Below are 24,131 nucleotides of genomic sequence, written 5' to 3'. Positions count from 1 at the left end.
TGAACCCACTCCATAATAGTGAACTGAGCCACTGCAGTGACAACACCGGATCCTTAACCTGCTGAGCCACCTGGGAACTCTGGGAGTTTTTTTAATGTAATTTTATTTTCCACTTAATGAAGACTTGCTCAATAACATCTTTTCTTTGTGCTGCGTTCCATTTAAAAGAAGTGTCACAAATGACCTGAGAATACGTTTTGGCAAAAAGTACTTCAGATGGGAGTTCCTGTCGTCGCGCAGTGGTTACCGAATTGGACTAGGAACCATGAAGTGGTGGGTTCGATCCCTGGCCTTGCTTAGTGGGTTAAGGATCTGGCGTTGCCATGAGCTGTGGTGTAGGTCGCAGACGCGGTTCGGATTCTGCGTTGCTGTGGCTCTGGCGTAGGCTGGTGCCTGCAGCTCTGATTAGACCCCTAGCCTGGGAACCTGCATATGCTGCAGGAGCGGCCCTAGAAAAGGCAAAAAGACAAAAAAAAAGTACTGCAGATAATGAACTATTAGGTAACATTTCCTTATTACTAAGATACTTGTTTAGACAATGCTAAGAATAGCTATAATCCCAGACATTTCTTCCAGGCTTGCTTTGCTGTCTCCTTTTAAACTGTCATACTTCTAATTCAAATATTAACCAGCTCCAATTACTTGATAATATATCCTTTCTCATTCACAATGGCACTCTTTGTTTGGAATTAAGAATAGGCCAGGGACTGAGAAATATTTTCTTATTATCCTAGCAAGTATTTATAAGTGGACCTCTAATGTGGACACACTGAAATTCGTGACATTTTGGATAGGTATTTCCTGAAACCCACTTGAAATCCAAACTTATGGCCTTCTCTCCTTAAGGCTCTTCTTCCTTTGATTGACTTACTAGTTGGTCATTCTTGGAATTTGAAAGTCATTCTTGATTCTTTTTCTCCCTGTATTTCCCATATCTGGTTGCCCTGATCAAGTTACCTCTGAAATTTATTTTATGTTATTCTTATCCCTTTTTTTCTAACTAACCTAACGTAGGGCCTCTTTTTATTTTGCCTTTTTGTCTCTGGGCTTCCAGTCTGTCATACTACCAAATACAAATATACCAGTTATTTTCTTGCTAAAATTAAAAAGAGACTTCATTACCCCCCATATATATATTTCCTTTTATATATCTAGTTCAGATTCTTTAATGTGGTCTTCATGGCTTCCCCATCTTGATTTCAACAAATTTTTTCATTCTTTGTTTTGGCTGCCCCATGGCATATGGAGTTTCTGGGCCAAGGATCAGATCAGAGCTGCAGTTGCAGCTTACACTGCAGCTGCAGCAACACTGGGATCCTTAACCCACTGTGACGTGCCAGGGATCAAACCTGCGTCCCAGCGCTCCCAAGATTGTGCCAATCCCATTGCGTCACTGAGGAGACTCCTAATTTTTTCAGCCTTAACTGCTGTTGTCCCATGTCCTCCCACCACCCCAAGTTGCACTAATAATTTCTTAATATATGATACACATCTGTGTTTTCCTGTTTTTGCTCATGCTGGTCCCTATTTTTGTGATGCTTTTTGTCTTTTTAATTGCCTGATATACTCCTAGACATACCCCACTCTGTGTTACCATGTCTCTTAATAGGTCCCTCTCCTCTACCTTCACTGCTTCCTTGCTTATGTTTGCATAGCACTTTGTATGGACATTTAGTGTGGTGTCAGTGAGGCTATAATGTAGCCACCCCGATTTCTAAGTCACTAGCTAACTATGAGGGTTTTGAGGGTGAGAGCTGAGTCTTCATCCATAGCATGTCACACAGTCTCTGACATAGTAGAAACTCAGTAAATACGTACTCATTGAAGTATATTCTTGTGTAGTAAGTGCTTGCTTCTTTGGTTTCCTTAACTGTAAACCAAAGGGGACCAGACAGTGTTTTCTTTTGGCACTAATTATTTTATGATTTCTAAATAATGCTACGGTGATAGTGTAAGAAGATGGCATGAAAAAAGCATTTAAATTGCAAGAGGGCAACCTTTTTTTTTTTTTTTTTGTCTTTTTAGGGCCACACCTGAGGCATATGGTCCTGCCTAGGCTAGGGGTCGAATTGGAGCTACAGCTGCCAGCCTGCGCCACAGCCATAGCAACACAGGATCCGAGCTGCGCCTGTTAAGTACACCACATCTTGGGGCAATGCTGGATCCTTAACCCACTGAGCGAGGCCGGGGATTGAACCCACTACCTCATCGTTAACTAGTCAGATTCGTTTCCACTGTGCCACAACAGGAACTCTGAGAGAACAAGCTTTTTAAGGCCTCTTTTACATTAAACTTTTATTTTCATGTAGTTCCCTGATAACTTTGTATGAACTGAGAGTGATGTTAAAAACAGTTTAGTCCCTCTAATATAGTAGTTCTCAAAGTATAGTCCATGAGAGCAAAACTTTTGTATAGAAGTATTTGTCTTTTTTAGAGCCGTACTTGTGGCATATGGAAGTACCCAGGCCAGGGGTCGGATTGAAGCTGCAGCTGCAGGCGTGTGCCACAGCCACAGCAATGCCAGATCCAAGCCGCATCTGCAGCCTGCAGTGCAGCTTGTGGCAATGCCAGATCCTTAACCCACTGAGCCACAATGGGAACTCCAGTATTTTTTCTTTTTAATGTGCATGGATTTGTATTGATGGTGCAGAAACAATGAGTGGGTAAAACCATGGGAAGCTTAGCACAAAGCAAATTAGTGGCTATACTAGTTATTATTTTTCATTGCCACACACTTAGTAAAAAAAAATCATTTTCAGAGTTCCTACTGTGGCACAGTGGGTTAAGGAGTTGATTGTATGTGCAGCAATGTGGATTCCATCCCTGGTCTGGTGCAGGGTTAAAGACCTGGTGTCGCTGCAACTCTGGTGTAGGTCACAGCTGAAACTCAGATTTGATACCTGGCAGGGGAACTTCCATATGCCAAGGGTGTGGCCCAAAAAAAAAAGCCATTTTCACCTATTGTCCTGGATGAAGCAGTAAAAATTATTAGTGTTGTTATATTTTATCCCTTAAGTACACGTCTTCTTAGTAGCTTATGTGGCAAAATTGGTGGCATGCATAAAGCACTTCAGTAAACTAGAGTGATTGTCTTAAAAACGTTTGTGCAGTTTGATTTGTGAGCTGAACAAACTGCTTGTTTGATGCAACACTGTTTTTACTTGAAAAAAATGACTTTACAGGGAGTTCCCGTCGTGGCGCAGTGGTTAACGAATCCGACTAGGAACCATGAGGTTGCGGGTTCAGTCCCTGCCCTTGCTCAGTGGGTTAACGATCCGGCGTTGCCGTGAGCTGTGGTGTAGGTTGCAGACGCGGCTCGGATCCCGCGTTGCTGTGGCTCTGGCGTAGGCTGGTGGCTACAGCTCTGATTAGACCCCTAGCCTGGGAACCTCCATATGCCGCGGGAGCGGCCCAAGAAATAGCAACAACAACAAAAAAGACAAAAGACAAAAAAAATGACTTTACATACTAGTTATTCAAACATATGGCAAAGAAACATATGGTAAATGTTTCTCCAGAATGAACGAAATACACGTTATTTGAAGGAAAATTGCTTATTTGTTGCCAATGATAAAATATTTAAATTTTTAAGTGAAAATTAGAATTTTGGAAAACTTATATCTGCCATTGTGAGACTGACAGCTTCTTGATGAGGTATAATATAGCAACATTTGGAAGATCTGCTTCTTCCAAATAGTGAACCAATATTTTTCACATGATAATTTTTCAGTGTCCAAATATGATATTTCACAGTCATGCATTGGTAAATGATTCAGAGTATAAAACAGATCATTGGATTTTAATATAGCTGGAGTGTGAAAAGTTCTTTTTTTTTTTTTGTCTTTTTGCTATTTGTTTGGGCCGCTCCCGCAGCATATGGAGGTTCCCAGGCTAGGGGTCGAATCGGAGCTGTAGCCACTGGCCTACGCCAGAGCCACAGCAACATGGGATCCGAGCCGCATCTGCAGCCTACACCACAGCTCACGGCAATGCCGGATCGTTAACCCACTGAGCAAGGGCAGGGATCGAACCCTCAACCTCATGGTTCCTAGTCGGATTCGTTAACCACTGCGCCACGACGGGAACTCCTGAAAAGTTCTTTAATATAGTTTCAGATTCTATGTTATAACTTATCCTTTTAAGAAACTACCACTTTTAGGGAGTTACTATTGTGGCTCAGCGGTGACGAACCCCACTAGTATCTGTGAGGATTTGGGGTTTGATCCTTGGCCTTGCTCAGTGGGTTAAAGGATCCTCCGTTGCTGTGAGCTGTGGTGTAGGTCGCAGACACTGCTTAGATCTGCTTGCTGTGCAGATTTGACCCCAGCCTGGGAACTTCCATATGGTGCAGGTGTGGCCCTAAAAAAAAAAAAAAAAAAAAGCAAAAAAAAAAAAAGAACCACTTTTGAGTTTTGGTGTAATACCAGAAAGAATATCCATAGTTATTTGAAAAGGCTGTGAAGGAGTTCCCGTCGTGGCTCAGTGGTTAACGAATCCGACTAGGAACCATGAGATTGTGGGTTTGATCCCTGGCCTCGCTCAGTGGGTTAAGGATCCGTCATTGCCATGAGCTGTGGTGTGGGTCGTAGACGCGGCTCGGATCCTGTGTTGCTGTGGCTCTGGTGTAGGCCGGCGGCTAGGTCTCCAGTTATATATACCCCTAGCCTGGGAAATTCCTTATGCTGTGGGTGTGGCCCTAGAAAAAGCAAAAAAACACAAAAAACAAAAACAAAAACCATAATTTCATAAAAAATTTTTTTTGTATAAGTTCTTCTGTGGCATGGTGGTTTAAGGATCCAGCATTGTCACTGCAGTGGCTTGGTTTGTTGTTGTGGCTTGGGTTCACTCGCTGGCCCAGGAACACAAGCCATGAGTGGGGCAAAAAAAGCGATTTTTGTATTAACATGAGGGTTTATTACTGATATTTCTAATGAATTAATAAATTTTTTAAAAATCGTTTTGAGGCGTTCCTGCTATGGTGCAGTGGGTTAAGGATCCAGTGTCTCTGCAGTGGCTAAGGTCGTTGCTGCTGAAGCACAGGATTCGATCCCCAGCCCAGCACAGTGGATTAAGGATCTGGCCTTCTTGTAATCAAGGTGTAGGTTTGCAGCTGTGGCTCGGATTCAATCCCTGGCCCAAGAACTTCCATATGCTGCAGCCGCCAAGAAAGGGAAAAGATATCTAACATCACTAGTGTTGATAGTTATAATTCACATAAACAAAACTCAGTACTTTTTAAGATAGAAAGGGGTTCTGAGACCAATCAGGTAGTGAATCACTGCTGTGATATTCTGAAATATTTATGAATCATTATGGAAACACAGTATTGGCTTGCAAACAGGAGATAAGACTAGCCACACTATATGAGTTTATTTTATTTTATTTTATTTTTTGTCTTTTTAGGGCCACACCTGTGGCACATGGGAGTTCCTAGGCTAGGGATTGAATCAGCTGTAGCTGCTGACCTATACCACAGCTCGTGGCAATGCCGGATCCTTAACCCACAGAATGGTGCCAGGGACCAAACTTTTATCCTCATGGATGCTAGTTGGATTCATTACCGCTGAGCCACGACATGAACTCCCTATGAGTTCACTTTAAATCTGCAGTGGGTTATGTATGACAAATTAAGTATTGCTGATTAATCAGAAACATATATAAGCTGTCTTAGATGCTCTGGGAGATATTAACAGAAATAGTAATACCATTAATAAATATGATTGAAATGTGAATCATAAGGTATGATAGGGTAAGATGTTTGGAAATGGAATGGATGCTTAATTTTCTCAAGAAGGAACTATTAGAGGTACCACCTGACATACTCCGTTTATTAATTTGCTTACATTTTGACTTTTTACATTAAAATGAAAGCTTTATGAAAGCAGTGACTGTTTTATTAATTGCTGTAGTTCTAGCACCCAGAACATAGTAGGCACTTAGTAAGCATTTTTTGTTCAAATATTTTTATTTTACTTCTATTCTTGAATATTTTGCTATATATATGATTTTAGGTTGGTAGTTTTTCTTTAAGCACTTTAAAGATGTTGTTTTCTGGTTTCCATTATTTGTGGTGGGAGGAAGCTAAGGAACCTTTAACCTGGGTATTTGTAATATTTTTTACTTTGTGTCTAGTTGTGGTTTTCTTTGTGTTAATCTTGTGTTTTCAGATCCTTCCGAATCTGTGGAGGGTGATGTCTTACCGATTTCGGAAATTTTCAGTTTTGTCTTTATCCCCTTTCCTTCTGAGATTCCAGTTACACATATATTAGAGCTTTTTCTTATGTGTGTCCAATGCCCTTTTGTGTATCTTACATTCACTTTTTTCTGTGCTTCAGTTTGGATGATTTCTATTGATTTATCATGTGGGTCTCTAAATCTGTCTTCTTTGTCTGATCTGCTCTTTGTTTTGAGCTGTACCCATGGCATACAGAAGTTCCTGGGCTAGGGTCAAACCCATGTCACAGCAGTGACCAGAGCCACAGCAGTGACAATGCTGGATCCTTAACTTACTGACCCACCAGGGAGCCTCTCAGTAAATACCCCTCAGTAAATTCTTAATTTCAAATAACATTTTTTTCCTCTTCTTTGTTTGCTTTTTTTAGGGCCAAACCCACTGCATATGGAAGTTCTCAGCTATGGATTGAATCAAGCTGCGGCCGCTGGCCTATACCACAGCCACAGTAATGTGGGATTGGAGCCACATCTGTGACCTACACCGCAGCTCACAGCAACACTGGATCCTTGGCCCACTGAGCGAAGCTAGGGATTGATCCTCTGTCTTATGGATTCTAGCCAGCTTCATCATCGCTTAGCCACAATGGGAACTCTACCTTTAGATCTTTAGTCTTGGCCCTGTACAATCTCAGGATTCAATAAATGTCCTGGATGGAAGACCAGCCATTCCTCCATTCATTGAGATACCCCTTCAAGTCTCGGTTTGCTTTTGTTGCTGTAATGACTTAACACAAATTTAGTGACTTAGAACAACAGAAATTCTTTATTTTACAACTGAGAAAGTCAGAAGTCCAAAGTGAATCTCTCTGGTCTAAAATCAAGGAATTGGCAGGTGGTATTCCTTCTGGAGAATCTGTTCCTTTGCCCTTTTCACTTCTAGAGGCTGCCTGCATTCCTTGACTTGTGGCCCTTTATTCCATCCTCAAAGCCAGCAGCATAGCATCTTTTTATTTATTTTTATTTTTTTGGTCTTTTTAAGGCTGCACCCATGGCACATGGAAGTTCCCAGGCTAGGGGTCGAATCAGAGTTGTAGCTGCTAGCCTATACCATAGCCACAGCAACATAGAATCCAAGGCGCATCCGCAACCTATACCATAGCTCACAGCAACGCTGGAGCCCCAACCCACTCAGCAAGACCAGGGATTGAACCCGTATCCTCATGAATAGTGGTCATATTCATTTCAGCTGCACCACAACAGGAACTCCTAGTTGGACTTTTTGACTGAACCAAATTCTCATACTTAAATTTTCTTCGTATACTGAAAACTTTACGAAGAGAATCTTTCATTGTAGCTAATTGACTGTTTTTAGATGTCTCTTGTATTAGTTATCTGTTGCTATATAACAAACTAACACTTTTGGCTTAAAACAGCAAACGTTTATCATATTACAGTTTTGAGTGGCTTACTTGTCTGATTCTGGGTCAGGGTCTCTGATGAGGTTATAGTCATCCTGTTAATTGAGGATGCATTTATCTGAAGGCTTGGTTTGTGCTGAACTGTTTTCAGTTAGATGGCTCACTCACATGGTTGTTGGTAGGAGGTCTCAGTTCTTTATCATGTGGGCCTCTCCAGTCCTCCCAGACCACATAATCAAAGAAAGCAAGATAATACCCTAACATTTTTTATGGCTTAGCCTTGGAAACCATACTTACTATTTCTTCAATGTCCTATTGGCTACGCAAGTCAGCCCTATTCACTGTGGGAAGCAACTACACAAATCACAGAAGGCAAAGATCATTGGGGGCCATCTTAGGGGCTGTTTACGACAGATATTATGTGGAAAGGAAGGGTAGATACAGGGATATGGCTGTCAGGCTAGATTTTGGTTCCAGGATCATTAAAAACTTTATTGGGTATATGCTTAATAAATAAAAACTGAACTTGAAAGCCCTCCAAACTGAGTGGAGGGCAGTCTCCTTTTATGTAGTACAGTAGGTTTACTGAGGTCACTGTTTAAAAGCTTCTATATGTGAGATAGCAGGTATATATAAAGGTCTTAAGTACATATCAATCACTTTGTTTAATTCACATTCCATACTATTTATTAAAATTCTTATACCTTATAGTGTAGGACTAGAGTGGAATTCCATCTGTATTACAAACTATAGTAACCTTAGACTAAATCAGTTTCGAGTTTGCGCCTGCTCCTGCAGAAGACAAGGTGTGGACTTGATGATCATTTCCAGAGTTCTTTTCCAGTTATAGAATTCAAATGACAGAATAGTGTGATTGCTTTCGAGATAGGAAGCTGAAAGACCAAAGCCTCCTTTCTGCCTGAGGCACTGTCTATGGTGAACTATGTTCTCTTGGATTTTACTCTTCCTAAAACTACTTCCTGTATGTCTTCCTGTCACCATGTTCTACCAAAACAGTTCTCAACTTTTACATCCATATGTCTCCCCTCAGTACATGTGCTTTGGCAGTAGGTTTACAAAGTGGAGAACATTTCTTTCTTTTCTAGGACTCCTAGTATAGGAAGGACAGACATGTACATAAATTCTTGATTATAAATAAAAGACAATAAATCAGGACCCATCATGCCCACTTTTATTCACATGTAGCCTTATCTCCTGTTTCTTGACTTGCCCTGACCTGGTTTTCATAGTTGAATATCTTAGTGTATTGTCAGAAATCCCACACCTTAGCAGTTTGTCTTTGGAAGTGTTACTTTTTATAGTAGGTCAACTTTGGCATGTTTCACTTTTGTTGTGGTTTGACCCTTCTTTACTACTTGGTTAAGAAATGCCCTGCCTTCTGAAAAGACTAGTTGGTTTTTATGAAAGAAGGAAAGTAGAGTCTTTTGTGTGGGTAAGTACAGTCCCCCCCCCCGCAGTGTACAGGAAGTTTTATTTATGGCCTCAGAGCGGGCGCCCTGGTAGGGACTGGCCAATAAATACAGTCTTGTTAGACACTATTAGAAGTAATTAGAAAGTGCTCAATGGCAAAACAGAAAAATTCAAAGAATGTGAAAAGGGTGATATTGATGGAAAATGGGGCTTTCTGAGTGTAGGATGATCACCACAGATTTTTTTAGGGAATGCTAAATGTCTCCTTTCCTTCCTGAGTAATCATCCTTCAGTTAATGGCAGTGTCAGAAATGTTCATGCTCAGTCGAAGTTTATGCCCTGAAAAAGTGTGCCACATCTTTACTATTCATGATAAGCAGTGGTTGGGAATGGGTCAGGAAATGGTGCTCATAAAGAACCTACTACTACCTAAGCCTGGGCATTTGGAGCCTAGGAGTTTCCAACAACTAGGTTACAAGAGGCTGCAGATTAGGATAAAAAGATTATATTTAGCATGATAGATCCGACTTTTCATACTTCAACCTCTGTCTACCTTATCTATTATTTCTTAACACTTACCTTGGTGTAGCAAAATAATGATGTTCCCTCTGAAATTTTTCTTTGAAACCTTCTGTTTGAGTGAGTCTCAGGGTTTTATATGTACTTTTATATTAAAAAGCTCTTTATTAAACTCACATTAAATAGACTCTGAAATCCTTGAGCTTAGGATCAGCCTACAAATGTACCATCCTCAAGAAAATATCAAGCCAAAATTGCTGTTATAACATATACTATTTGCTAGTCTAATATAAACATTTAAAAATGAAGTTTAACACTAAATAATTTTCCTACTTGATGTACATTATAGGTGCATATATAATGTAAAACTTAGTCGTGATTAATGTATGAAATTACAGACTGAGACCATTGTTCCACAAAGTTAGTGTACTCCTGACAGAAGCACAAAGAGATTCTGGAAGAATAGCATTGCTGAATTGTTACGGATGTGCCAGATAACACATACCTTTAAAGGGAGATTAGCTGACTTTACTAATTGAAGTTGTTTTTTGTTTTTGTTTTTGTTTTTCTTTTCTTTCTTTCTTTCTTTTTTTTTTTTTTTGGTCTTTTTATGGCCACTCCTGCAGCATATGGAGATTCCCAGGCTAGGGGTTAAATTGGAGCTGTAGCTGCTGCCCTACGCCACTGGCGCAGCAATTCACATCTGAGGCACGTCTGCCACCTGCCCACAGCTCATGGCAAGCAATGCTGGATCTTTAATCCACTGAATGAGGCTGGGGGTCGAACTGGCATCCTCATGAATCCTAGTCAGATTCGTTCCCTCTTTGCCACGACGGGAACTCCTTGAGTAAAGTTCTAATGTTCATTAAATACTAATAAAGTACTAACGTTTAGTAATGAGAAAATAGTTCTTTTTTAAAGTTATTAGAGGAGCATATTACTGATATTTGCCTTACTCTTTGAACCTGGTGTTTCCATAAAGCAAAAAACCTAGAGTGGGCTTCAAATTGTTACTCAATATGGAAGTAATACTCCCTTGAAAAGGAAGTATATATGTAATTTTACCTAGCAGTCTGATTTTTTTTTTTTTTGGTCTTTTTTTCTCTTTCTGGGGCTGCACCCGTGCCATATGGAGGTTCCCAGGCTAGGGGTCTAATTGGAGCTGTTGCTGCCGACCTACACCACAGCTCACAGCAACGCCAGATCCTTAACCCATTGAGTGAGGCCACGGATCAAACCCGCAACCTCGTGGTTCCTAGTTGGATTTATTTCTGCTGCTCCATGATGGGAACTTCCGGTCTGACTTTTTTTTTTGTCTTTTTTTTGCTATTTCTTGGGCCGCTCCTGCAGCATATGGAGGTTCCCAGGCTCCATATGGGGTTGAATCGGAGCTGTAGCCACTGGCCTACGCCACAGCCACAGCAACGTGAGATCCGAGCCACGTCTGCAACCTACACCACAGCTCACGGCAACGCCGGATCCTTAACCCACTGAGCAAGGGCAGGGACCGAACCCGCAACCTCATGGTTCCTAGTCGGGTTCGTTAACCACTGCGCCACGACGGGAACTCCCCAAGTCTGACTTTTTAAATCTAATTCCATTTCATTGGCCCTAAACATTTTATCTGTTTTCTATATTATCTCAACTCATATTGCATTGATATAGTTTTACTGGGTCTTTGGAATATACAGGTGCCAAAGCTTGATTTATAAGTTGCCTTCTAGCCAACTGTAAAGCCAAAAGGGTGAAAATAAAATTCACAGAAATCCTCTATTCACTCTTAGGAGTGAAAATATAATAACAGTAGCAAAAGAATGAAAGATTGCAGTAAACTTGCTTAGTATTTGTTTCATATCAGAGTCAACACAATTTTTGATTCACATAGGGTAATATTAACAAGGATGAAAACGTTCTTAAAGGTTATATCCTGGTCAACAACTTACCAAATATCTTGCCTCCCTGTCAAGTGATCCCTGACCCTATTCTTAGACCTCTATACTGACTTATACCAAATGGCTACAAGCTGCTCTAGAAAATGAGCACATTTCATACTTGAACAGCTCTGCTTTTGAGTTTTTCTGTATGTTAGTATCGGTCTCTGTAGCTTTTTACTTGAATTTACCTGGTTTTAATCTTTCCTCATGATAGCCTTGTATAATTTTTAAAGAGTTATTTAACACTTTGGAGATTACCAATGTGTTAAACCTTAGCCAGCCTAATATTTTGTGTGCAGTATCTGGAAAAACGCTTGTGCTTTACTTATGGATTGTTGCTTAGGAAGATTATTATGCACTGATATTTTGGATTCAGACCTATGTATGTCAGCTCAGAGTTGAGAGAAGATAGGACACTGCAGCAGCACATACAGACCCTGTTCAGTCAAATAAATGCTAGTCAAGGAAAAGGCAGATGTTTATTCATACCCCCACTGCAGACACTGGTAGGTTTTGAAGTAGCAAAGGAATAGATAACTCATCTGGTTATTATTCTGTTATTAATGGTATGGGGTTTTGAGTTCTGTATATTTCCTCTGTGTGTTTATAAAAGTAAAAGTAGTTGCTAGACAGTATTGACTAGTTAGCTCTGAATAAAATGTTTTCTACTGCCTTTTTGAAGCTTCTGGATCAGTTTAAGTGAAGTCCTGAAATTGCAATACTGACTTTTTAGCATTGTGAATCAGAGTTTGTCTTCATTCTCTGTAACCAAAACAAAATACAGAAATAAGTTGCATGCTGGGCCCAATATGACTGAATTCTCCTCCATAACCTCTTTTTTTAAAAAATTTGAACAGCCTTAGTCTAAGAGTGTTAATACATCTTTTTTTTTTTTTTAGAATTAAATAAATAAATTTTATTGTTTGACTATGCATGTATTTTCTTGCCCCAAAATTCAAAAAGCACAAAAGATAAAAAAGTAAAAAAATCTGTAGTTCCTGTCATGGCGCAGCGGAAACAAATCTGACTAGGAACCACGAGGTTGCGGGTTTAATCCCTGCCCTCAGTGGGTTAAGGATCCAGCATTGCCGTGAGCTGTGGTGTAGGTTGTAGACGGGGCTCGGATATGGCATTGCTGTGGCTGGTGTAGGCTGCTGTTGTATCTCCGATTAGACCCCCTAGCCTCCATGTGCCATGGGTGCAGCCCTGAAAAGACAAAAATACCAAGAAAAAAAGGTTAAAAACTCTCCCACCATAACATCTTAACTACCTTATTCCCTTCCTCAGAGGTAATCATTATTATTATCATCTTCATTTTTAATATTTTTCTCTTAAATGTAGAATCTATACCCTTTCCCTAACCTGATTTTTGTTGTTGTTGTTGTTGTTGCTATTTCTTGGGCCGCTCCCGCGGCATATGGAGGTTCCCAGGCTAGGAGTAGAATCGGAGCTGTAGCCACCGGCCTACGCCAGAGCCACAGCAACGCGGGATCCGAGCCGCATCTGCAACCTACACCACAGCTCATGGCAACGCCGGATTGTCAACCCACTGAGCAAGGGCAGGGACTGAACCCGCAACCTCATGGTTCCTAGTCGGATTCGTTAACCACTGCGCCACGACGGGAACTCCCCTAACCTGATTTTTATCCTCCTTTTAAGACCTTAAATATCATGATTATTTTATGAATTTCTGAGGTTAGTGGGTTCCAAAAAATAATGCTTCAGTTTAATTGGGAACAGTGTATAAAATGAGTACCTGATTGATTTTTGCCTACTTTTTTTTTTAGCTGCTACATTGTGCTGGGGGAATACAGGTATTGGACAACTCTTTTAAGGGGGCCTGTATAAATAAATGATAGTACAGTAATATGCAACAGTAGAATTACAAGGTCAGAGAAGGAATGTTTAGTGCCACCTTCTGGAAAGGACTGACAAATCCTAATGGAAGTAGGTCTGAAGCTAGGCTGTGAAATCTGCTTATTAGGCAGATGGTATTAGAGATGGCATTTTAGACAGAGGAGGAAGAGCAATAGAATGTACAAAGGTAGAGGCTACTAATGGTCTAGATTGTTGAATCTAGAATAAGGAATTGAATATTGCTAAAATTATTGGGAAGTAGTGTGATAGGAGCTAGGGCTAGATAGGCAGTTTATAAAGGCTTTTGGCATAGTGCTAAATGAGGTGGGGCCAGCTGAAACAACTTTAAACTTAAATTAGTATAGGATTAGTGTTTAGAAGAACTGCTTTGCTGGCTGTATAGGAAGTAAATAATATTAGGAATCAGGGAGTGTATTGAGAAATTTATTACAGTAATCTGAGCAAGAACTATATGGTGAGGTTAATTAGCAAGATAGGAATGGAGAGGAGGGAGAGGTATTCAAGGTATTAGGTGATACCATCAGTGAGAATTGGTAGATTATTGTTAGGAGATAAAATAATTTAGTGGTTAATTCTTTGGCAACATATAGAACTAAGTTTTGCTCTTTATCAGCTCTATGACTTTGTATAAGTTATTTAATTTTAATAAATTCTATTTCCTCATCTGTAATAAACGCAGTTGAAGCTTTAAGCAGCCTTCATTTAACTAACTTTCTGAATTAATAGTTCCTCTCTATTCCCTCAGTAAAACAGACCTATTTGATGTCTGTGACACGCTCTCAGCTTGTTGGCCTTTCTATGTAAGTAAAACCAAACGACAGAATTAACCAGTCACAGCAGGCCTCATACTGTATGATGCCGTTTATATGAAGAGTCCAAAATAGGCAAATCTATAGAGACAAAAAGTAGAGGCTCAGTGGGGAAATGGAGAGTGACTGCTAATGGGTATTGGGTTTCTTTTTGGGGTGATGAAATGTTCTGCAGTTAATGGTTGATGCAACTATATCATAACTGAATATAATCAAAATCACTGAATCACACACTTTGAAAGTGAATTTTATGGTATATGAATTATATCTTAATAAAATGGTCATAGAAAAAAATCTAACATACATATGACATTTATATTTTCCCAGTTGTCTTTTGTAGCTTTTCTTCTTCTAGTGTAGGATTTAGTCAAGGATCATGCATTACATTTGATTATCATTACTCATTACCTGCTCATGGTTTTAAGAGGTTACAGTAAGAAATGTATAAATGGTTAGATTTCTGGAAATAGTAGGGAAACTTTTCCCCTCAATCTTTCTTATACATGTAGCTTCAATCTGTTATTTTAGATGCATGCAAAACAAAATATTTCATTAAGTTGACTTTTGGAGTTCACATTGTGGCACAGTGGACTGCAATCCTGACTAGTATTCATGAGGTTGCCAGTTTGATCCCTGGCCTTGCTCAGTGGGTTGAGGATCCGGCATGGCCATGAGCTGTGGTGTAGGTTGCAGATGCAGCTCGGATCTGGCATTAGTTTGGCTTTGGCGTAGGCTGGCAGCTGCAGCTCCAATTTGATCCCTAGCCTGGGAACTTCCATATGCTGCCAGTGCGGTCCTAAAATGCAAAAAAAGAAAAGAAAAGACTTTTACGTGGATGTAAGTTTTTGATGAAGCTTAAGCCAAGCTGGCATTTTGAGATACAAAGGTGTTTTTTGGGAGGGGCCCCTCACTCGCGGCATATGGAGGTTCCCAGGCTAGAGATCTAATCAGAGCTACAGCTACTGGCCTGCACCAGAGCCCCAGCAATGCCGCATCAAAGCCGTGTCTGTGGCCTACACCACAGTTCAGGGCAATGCTGAATCCTTAATCCACTGAGCAAGGCCAGGGATCAAACCCGCAACCTCATGGTTCTTGGTCGGATTCGTTTCCTCTGCGCCACAATGGGAACTTCCTAAAATGTTTTTCAAAAAATGACTTCTAGAAGCTTCTTTAAGTGTGAATACTCATTTGAATGGATTTGAGGTAACAGGAGGACTCTACATGGCTTTTAGAGATTCTGTTGGCGTTGTTTATAAATATTTTACTCTATCTTGGTAATTGGCCTAAATGACACTAATGTATTTTTTTAAGCCCTCAAAAGTATCTAGATGTAGTACCAACAAACGTTTTTACATAGAAATAAAAATGTGGAATGACAAAATGCTAAATATGACTTTCACTCCATGATTCCCAGTAGTATACTTTAATCATGTAGGCCTTAACACTATAGTAGAACTTTTCTATGTGTAATAATGCCGTTTTAATTTTGTCATAGGAAGTTTTGTCTTTGGATGTGATAGTTTATTGTGTATTAAAGAGCAACCTCTATTTAAAGAAATTGTGTGGCATGGTTACAGAAATGCCTGCTGTATCTGTAACTGCCAGTAATATTTTGTCTATGGCAGTGGACGGTTTCTACTTGAAAGAAGGGAATAATATGGAAATCAAGAATAGTTTATTAGGGTGAGTGTGTGGGAGGGTTGCGTATCTGAAGTTCAGGTGTCTTACTATAAAATGTAGGTAGATATGTTTTCTGGTTTTCCCCTTCCCTTTATATACCTTGATTTTAATTTTTATCAAATCTATCTGGCCTTTGCCGCTGTGGCCCATTGATCTGTCCATCTGTCTGTTACAGTGCATATTGGGTACTTCCAGAAGTATGAATTCAGTGATGCAAAGGACAGGAGGGCTGCAGCAGCAAAGGTAGGACAGAATCATTCCAAAGACAAGTTACTAAAGGATAATTAAACACATATATGTGTGCACACATATTGGCAGCAAGTACCTATCCTGTAAAATTTATGGAAAACCTGTTGTGACATGAAGAATTTGACCTATTTATTTTATAAAGGGCACAATTTAAAAGTTTTTTAAATTAGAAGCTTCTTTGGCACTTAGGCAACAAAGTAAATTGATATTTGCCACTCTATTTCAAAAAATGCTTAGGAGTTCCTTCCCACTGTGGCTCGGCGGTAATGAACCCAACTAGTATCTTTGAGGACGTGGGTTTGATCCCTGGCCTCACTCAGTGGGTTAAGGATCCAGCATTGACACGAGCTGTGGTGTAGCTCGCAGACATAGCACGGATCCCGTGTTGCTCTGGCTGTGGTGCAGGCCAGCAGCTGCAGCTCCGATTTGACCCCTAGCCTGGGAACTTCCATATGGCGCAGGTGAGGTCCTAAAAAAAAAAATTAAAAATCCTAATAATAGAATAAATGATTAAATGGAGGATATTTATGATATTTACTTGGTTCGTGGATCTGATTGATTTTCAGAAACTATGGTGACAAAGGATACCATTTGTAAAACTGGGAGAAGCAAGAGATTGATCTGGCCATATATGTATATTTATATGTATATATATATGATTCTCTTGATAAAAATAATCTAAAGCTTCCAGGTTTTTTTTAACTAACTTATGTCAGGAAGCTTATGTGTTCTTATTTAGACATTTGTATCAATTTATTTGCTAAATGATAGCAATTAAATAGCAATTCCTGGTCTCTTTCTTTCTTTCTTTTTTTAAATGTTGGCTTAGAATGAGAGCAACAGCGCTTTTATACTATATCCTAAGACCTAAATCACAGGCAAGTTTTAAGAACTTAGGCAGTACAGTGCAAACATTTGAAGAAAAAGAAATTCTTAATATGATAATGTGTTGGAGTGCTTATTACCGTTGTATTGGCTGTAAAAAGTGAGATTTTATAGGGATAACTAAATGATACAGATATTTGCATCATTTTCTTTGTGGTTATACTTCTAAAGAAAGTGGCTATGTTTGTATAAATTGGTTAATACAGTGCTTCTCAAGACTTCCCAGAGAGTTTCCATTGTGGCACATCAGGTTAAAAACCTGACAAGTATCCATGAGGATGTGAGTTTGATTCCTGGTCTTGCTCAGTGGGTTAAGGATCTGGCATTGTCCCAAGCTGCTGCGTAGTTCGCAGATGTGGCTCAGGTTTGGCATGGCTGTGGCTGTGGTTGTGGCATAGGCTGGCAGCTGCAGCTCTGATTAAACCCGTAGCTTGGGAACTTCCATATGCCACAGGTGTGGCTCTAAAAGAAGAAAAGATTTCCCAAATGCAAAGGCAGATAAAAATTGTTAACTGGGAGTTCTTATCATGGCGCAGTGGTTAATGAATCTGACCAGGAACCATGAGATTGCGGGTTTGGTCCCTGCCCTCGCTCAGTGGGTTAAGGATCCGGTGTTGCCGTGAGCTGTGGTGTAGGTCGCAGATATGGCTCGGATCCTGAGTTGCTGTGGCTGTGGTGTAGGCTGGCGGCTACAGTTCCGATCCAACCCCTAGCCTGGGAACCTCCATACGTCGTGGAAGCGGCCCTAGAAAAGACAAAAAAAAAAAAAAAAGAATGTTGAAAAAAAAAATTGTTAACTGGTTTTCAGTAAAGATTGGATTGCTCGGTTTTTCAAAATGACTATAAAACCTAAGAACTCTGGTATCTACAGACTAAATTCTGTCCCCCAAAGCCAATATTAATAGTTACTTTTATAAACTCTGTACACCATAGTGAAGAGATCTAGTCTGTTGTCGCTTGAATGTGGAAACTAGTGAAGAGATCTAGTCTCTTGTTGCTTGAATGTGGAAACCTATTTTGAAGTGAAGTTTGATGGCATATCATGATTTTGAATTAATAGTGCTAACACAAAAATGTTTTTGTGCATTTTAAGATGCCCTCTTTTGTTTTGCTTTTTTAGGGCCACACCAGAGGCTTATGGAAGTTCCCAGGCTAGGGGTCAAATCAGAGTTACAGCTGCCGGCCTATGCCATAACTACAAGCAATGGGATCCGAGCCATGTCTGTTATGGCTCACAGAAATCCCGGATCCCCGACCCACTGAGCGAAGCCAGGGGTCGAACCAGTATCCTCATGGATACTAGTTGGATTTGTTTCCACTGTGCCCCAACAGAAACTCCTAAGATGCCTTCCCCCCCCCGCCCCTTTTTCGCCTGCCTTGCAGCCTGTGGAATTCCCGGCTGTCAGGGACCAAGTCTGAGCCACAGCTACAGCAGCGCTGGATCCTTAACCCGCTCTGCAAGGGCCAGGGATGAAACCTGTATCTCAGCCAGTGCTGCAGGGACACTGTTGATCCTGTGGCACCACAGCAGGAATTATAGGTCTTCCCTCTTTATGAGGGGGTTGTAGAAACCTTTTTGGTTAACTTTTTAGACTTTCATATTTAGCACTTCTTTCAAATGTAATTTAGGTATTTCATGGCCTGAGTAAATCATAAATCATTTTTTATCTTTTATTATGTGACATATTGAAATGAGTTTTAGTCATAAATCTATAGTTTCTTCACAATTGTCAGATCTGGCAGTCCAACTCAGTGTAAAGCAAAAACACTTGTGAATTTTGGAGACCTACGTATGTTCTAATCCTGACTGCCACTATTGACGTTTCAAAAGTAACTTCTGCTTTTCAGTTTTCGCCGCCTTAAAATGTATGTGGGAGGTACCTCTACAAAACCTGGTTAATCTATGTCTTCATGAAAAGGGATTCACAGTAAGAAAATGAAGATGGGAACTGTTTATCTAAATCATTGCAAAGCTTTGATTTTTTTAAAAAGTAGTTCTTATGTCGTCAGTAAACTTTATGAGTGAAATGTTTTATTTTTAAAGAAAGGTAATGAGCTATATTTGTATTCTTTCTCTCTTCCTTTTCCAATTCCACTTTTTCCTGCAAGTTGTTATTTTTTTCCTTCAGTGGTATACTATGGAATTAACAACTGTGTAGTATTTTCTAACATGACCTATTGTTGGTCATTTTGTGTGTTCTGTATTGTGTGCCTCCTTCCTTTCCTTTCCTTTCATTTCTTGACCTAATCTAACCTTGCCAGTGATCTTGCTGGGCCTTTTGGGTATAAACATTTACAATTTTTATAAATAAGTCTGTTTTCAAAAAAGGTTATGGAGTTTTAACGTGTGAACTATCTCTATACCCTTGCTGACACTATTAAGAATCCTAAAATTTTCGTTAGTCTGATAAAGAAAGTATTACTTGGCTTTTTGTTTTTGGGGTTTTTTGTTTGTTTGTTTTGTTTTGTTTTGTTTTTGCTGTACCCATGGCATGTGGGAGTTGAGCCACTGGACCAGGGGTTGAGCACATACCACAGCTGTGTGATAAGGCCATATCCTTAACCTGCTGCACTATGAGGGAACTCCTATTATTTGGTTGTTTTAATTTAATTTTTCTCTGAATTGCCTTTTCATATCCTTTGCACCTTTTCTTAGTTCTTAATGTATGATAGTTTTTGTAGCTCTTCTCTCCAATCTGTTATTTGTGATTAAAAAAAAAAAAAGGAGTAATACTTGCATATGGGAACAAATAAAGAGGTATTTGGTCTTCAAATAATTACATTTATAACTTTAATTAATGTACTTCTTTCTTGCTATCACCTTTTGCCATTCTCTTTCCTCTTCTCTCACCTTTGAGGATCCCACCTTATATCAGCTATACTTCTGTGTTATCATAAAGTTCTTTTGTGATCATAGCTAAGTCTCAGTTTGCTCATAGCTTGATTTTTTTTAAAGTGACACTGTTGGATAAAGTTTGTTTTTGTGGGTTATATCATTCAGTGACAGTTTAAGTTGTGTACTGGGATTATTGTTACTTTTTTTTTTTTAAATAGATTTAATGCCAAATGCTCTGGACCTTCCTGCAGTGCTTCTGTTATCAAGGTCATTTGCATTGTATTTACTCTTCTGGAGGCCTCCATTCCACTCTAATCAGGATGCCCTTCCTTATTAAGTCTCTCCTATCGCTGTCAACCATGAACTTTTACATCACTGTTCTACCTCTCTTTCTTAGATCTATGTCTTTTTTCTTCTTTTCTTTTCTTTTCTTTTTTTTTTTTGCTTTTTAGGGCCACACTTGTGACACATGGAAGTTCCCAGGCTGGGGTTGAATTGGAACTGTAGCTGCCAACCCACACCACAGCCACAGCAACTTAGGATCTGAGCTGCGCCTGTGACCTATACCACAGCTCACTGCAGTTCCGGATCCCTGACCCACTGAGCAAGGCCAGGGATCAAACCCCCATCTTCATGGATGCTAGTCAGATTCGTTTCTGCTGCACCACGATGGAAACTCCCTATGTCTTTTTTCTTGATTTAATCTCATTTTGCTGGACTACATTCTTAACTCCTACATTATTTTTCTAAGGATATTACTCATTGTGACTCTGATAATGTCTTTAATTTCCCTTTAAACTTGGTTGCTAGATTGGTATGTTTATAAAAGATACTACCTTCACATTCACTGTTGGCTATTAAATCTAATATCAGTCTGGTTACCATTTCTTCATGACTTTTTAAAAATTTTCAGCCTTTTCTCTTTATTCTTTGTGTTCTGAAGAGATGTATAAATGTGAATCTGCTGATTGTGTTGGGCCCTTATTGGACCCTTTATTTTATTTTATTATTATTATTATTTTTTTTTGTCTTTTTGCCTTTTCTAGGGCCGCTCCCGCAGCATATGGAGATTCCCAGGCTAGGGGTCTAATCGGAGCTATAGCCATCGGCCTACGCCAGAGCCACAGCAACTTGGGATCCGAGCTGCATCTGCAACCTACACCACAGCTAACGGCAATGCCGGATCCTTAATTCACTGAGCAAGGCCAGGGATCGAATCTGCAACCTCATGGTTCCTAGTCGGATTTGTTAACCACTGAGACATGATGGAAACTCCTGGAGCCTTTAAACTGGAAGACTTATTAGGTCCTTTTAGAGATTTTTGGAAATTAACTTTTAATACTATTTTGTGATTCCCTTCCCTTTCCCCTCTTTCTGGAGTTCTTTATATAAGAAAGATTTGAGTGGGGGGGGTGCATGCTGCAGTGCTGAATCTTCAGCTTTCACAAGGAAGGTGATAGAAAATACCTAAAATGAAAAGATAGTAATTATCTGACAGAAGCATGTTATCTAGGATTAAAATAAATATTAGAAGAAGCAGCTAAAAGAATTTCAAACAGTTGCTTCAGAGGATTGGAAATCAGTAGCAAGTGGGATATGGTAAAGATGGTTGTTAAATCTTGAGGTTACCATTAGCTTCTTTCTTTTTGTCTTTTTTGGCCACACCCATGGCATGCAGAAATTCCCAGTCTAGGAACTGAACTCATGCCAAAGCAGTGGCAACATTGTATCCCTAACCACTGGGCTACCAGGGAACTCCACCATTAACTTGTAAAACTGTACATAGAGTAATTTTTAAAAAATGTGATTAAGTGCAATCATGTGATTAAAGGTCCACATTGAGTGGTACCTTCATTCTTTAAAATCTCCTCTGCAAATATATGTAGTAGTGTTCTTAGTCTAAGCCTTCATGAAGGAAGATTCCAGTTATATGTGCCACATGTTCCTTTTTCATTATTCTTAACCATCAAGCTGTATGTTTTGAGAATAATTTGCAAGAGAATGTCCTGGAGATGTACATAATCTGTTACAGCTTGATTACAAAATTTTCCTTAAACGATGAGAGGAGTTCTCATCACGACTCAACAGAATCAAATCTGACTAGTATCCATGAGGACGCAGGTTATAACCCTGGGCTTGTTCAGTGGGATCCAGCATTGTGGTGAGCTATGGTGTAGGTCACAGACGAGGCTTGAATCTGGCATTGCTATGGCGGTGGTGTAACAGCTCCAATTCTACCCCTAGCCTGGGAACCTCCATATGCTGAGGGTGTGGCCCTAAAAAGATGAAAAATAAATAAATGATATAGGAAGACATTTGTGCCTTTCTTAAGTTCATTTTGATTTATAACTACTCTTTGATCTTTAAAGACCTTTAAAATCGCTTTATTTTCAAGTCCTACTTATTGGTGATATACAAATTTACGTAAATAAACTTTCACACTCCTTTTAAATATAATCACTATGATTTTCAAATAATCTCACATTCCTATTGTACAAAATGCTGTGTATCACATGTATAGAGTATGAATTAGTAAGTAGACAGCCAGTTGCTAATCAGAATCTAACCACTTATCCAGAGGTGCTTTGAGTTGCTGTGCTGGGAGTGGAATGGTATTAGTTAAAAGATACAGTTTGAGAAAGTACTAGTTCAAATCCTGTTAAAATTTGTTATTAAGAAGTAGTTGGAAATGTATATTTCTTTTTCTAAGTGCGTCCAGAGGAAGAAGTAACTATATATGAGACTTCCTAGTAATATTCAGTTCACTTTACAGAACTAATTTTTGTATGTAGGTTGTTTGGAGATGGCTGGGGGTAGTGTTAAGTGAAAGTACAGTAGCTATGTAGAATGCTAATACTTTGAGCTTAACCTAGGAATTCAGAGGTGAGACTATGAATAGATAACTAAAGATTGTTAAATAACCTTAATTATCTCTCAGAGTTCTGAATTACCACAAATTTAGAAGAGTAGCATAAGGTAGTCTATGTAGAAGTCTTCATTTGTGGTTTAGAGTAGCTCCATTATGCCAGGACAGTTTTTTTTTTGTCTTTTTCTAGGGCTGTAGCCGCCGGCCTATGCCACAGCTACAGCAACTTGGGATCCGAGCCACCGAGTCTGCGATCTACACCACAGCTCATGGCAATGCCGGATCCTTAACCCACTGAGTGAGGCCTTAACCCACTGAGCGAGGCCAGGGATCAAACCCACAACCTCATGGTTCCTGGTCGGATTCGTTAACCACTGAGCCACGACAGGAACTCCCTGTGCCAGAGTAGTTTTGATCGGAGTTTCCTGGTTCTTGACCTTACCTTTTTGTTCTTAATTTTTTTATCTATAGGGTTTTTTCCCCCACTCAGGAATAGCCAGTTAGAAGACTAAGACTAAAAAGTAATCTTGCTGAATGGAGCCTCATGTAATGGTAAAAGTTTAAAACTAGAGTTAAGATTGTTCAAGGTGACTTGGCTATTATTCAGCTAGCTGCTAAAGAGTATAGTGTATTTAAAGTCATGAGTTTCTTTTTCTGATGTAAAATAGTTTATAAGTTTAGGTAAATAGATCCTTTCCTTCACTTTTCCCCTTTGGTTTGCAGTTGAATCTTTACAGAATAAATTAAATGTTTAGACACAGTTTAGTATTCTTCCTTTCATTTATAGAAACATTTTCTTATCTTACTCTGATTAAACTCTTGACATTCTCTAGAGGTGAAACCTTTGACTCTTCAAATTTGAGATGACGTAGACGGAAATAATTTCCGTCTTAAAATTCCTGTACAAGGGCAAGTGAAGAAGAGCAAAGTCAAACTTGAAATGCTATTGATGGGTAGCTGGCTAGGTGCATTCATTAACAAGCTTTGGTACATTAGGATTAAATTTGTAGTTCAAATGCATACCTCAGCAGAAATTCCAGTTAAGTATCATATATGTACAGAATTACAGGTAGTTGGTCAAAGCTCGTCGGTGTTAAATTTATAAAAAGTAATTTGCAAGGGTAGTGAGTAAAGTGTGAACTTCTTGCTGAAATAATCTTCCAGGAAGCATCTTCAGTGGGAAGGTATCTCAAAAACATTACTGTGAACATTTCCCCCTTCTTTTACACCTTCTTTCTCCTGATGGTAGCTTAGAAGTAAATATTCAGAACTGGAAACTTTGAGAATTAGTGTTGTTTAGTTATAAATTCTTGGAGTTCCCGTTGTGGCTCAGTGGTTAATGAATCCAACTAGGAACCATGAGGTTGCGGGTTGGATGCCTAGCCTCACTCAGTGGGTTAAGGATCTGGTGTTGCTGTGAGCTGTGATGTAGGTCACAGACGCAGCTCGGAT

The 24,131-nt window shown here is 39.6% G+C and overlaps 1 protein-coding gene across 2 annotated transcripts in view; it reads left to right on the top strand.

Moving 5' to 3' along the window:
* Positions 1–24,131, top strand: part of ARIH1 (ariadne RBR E3 ubiquitin protein ligase 1) — a 116,794-nt gene that overhangs the window by 9,437 nt on the left and 83,226 nt on the right. The window contains exon 2 of one of the 2 annotated variants that reach the window (XM_047797308.1): positions 16,019–16,086. The exons of the other annotated variant lie outside the window; for it this stretch is intronic. Within the exon in view, the coding sequence (XP_047653264.1) occupies positions 16,019–16,086 (68 nt within the window). The remainder of the gene's footprint in view (positions 1–16,018; positions 16,087–24,131) is intronic. 2 annotated transcript variants of the gene reach the window in all.

This window comes from Phacochoerus africanus, chromosome 9 (assembly GCF_016906955.1).
Source record: "Phacochoerus africanus isolate WHEZ1 chromosome 9, ROS_Pafr_v1, whole genome shotgun sequence".
NCBI lineage: Eukaryota > Metazoa > Chordata > Mammalia > Artiodactyla > Suidae > Phacochoerus > Phacochoerus africanus.
This window is presented reverse-complemented; position numbering and strand designations above follow the sequence as displayed.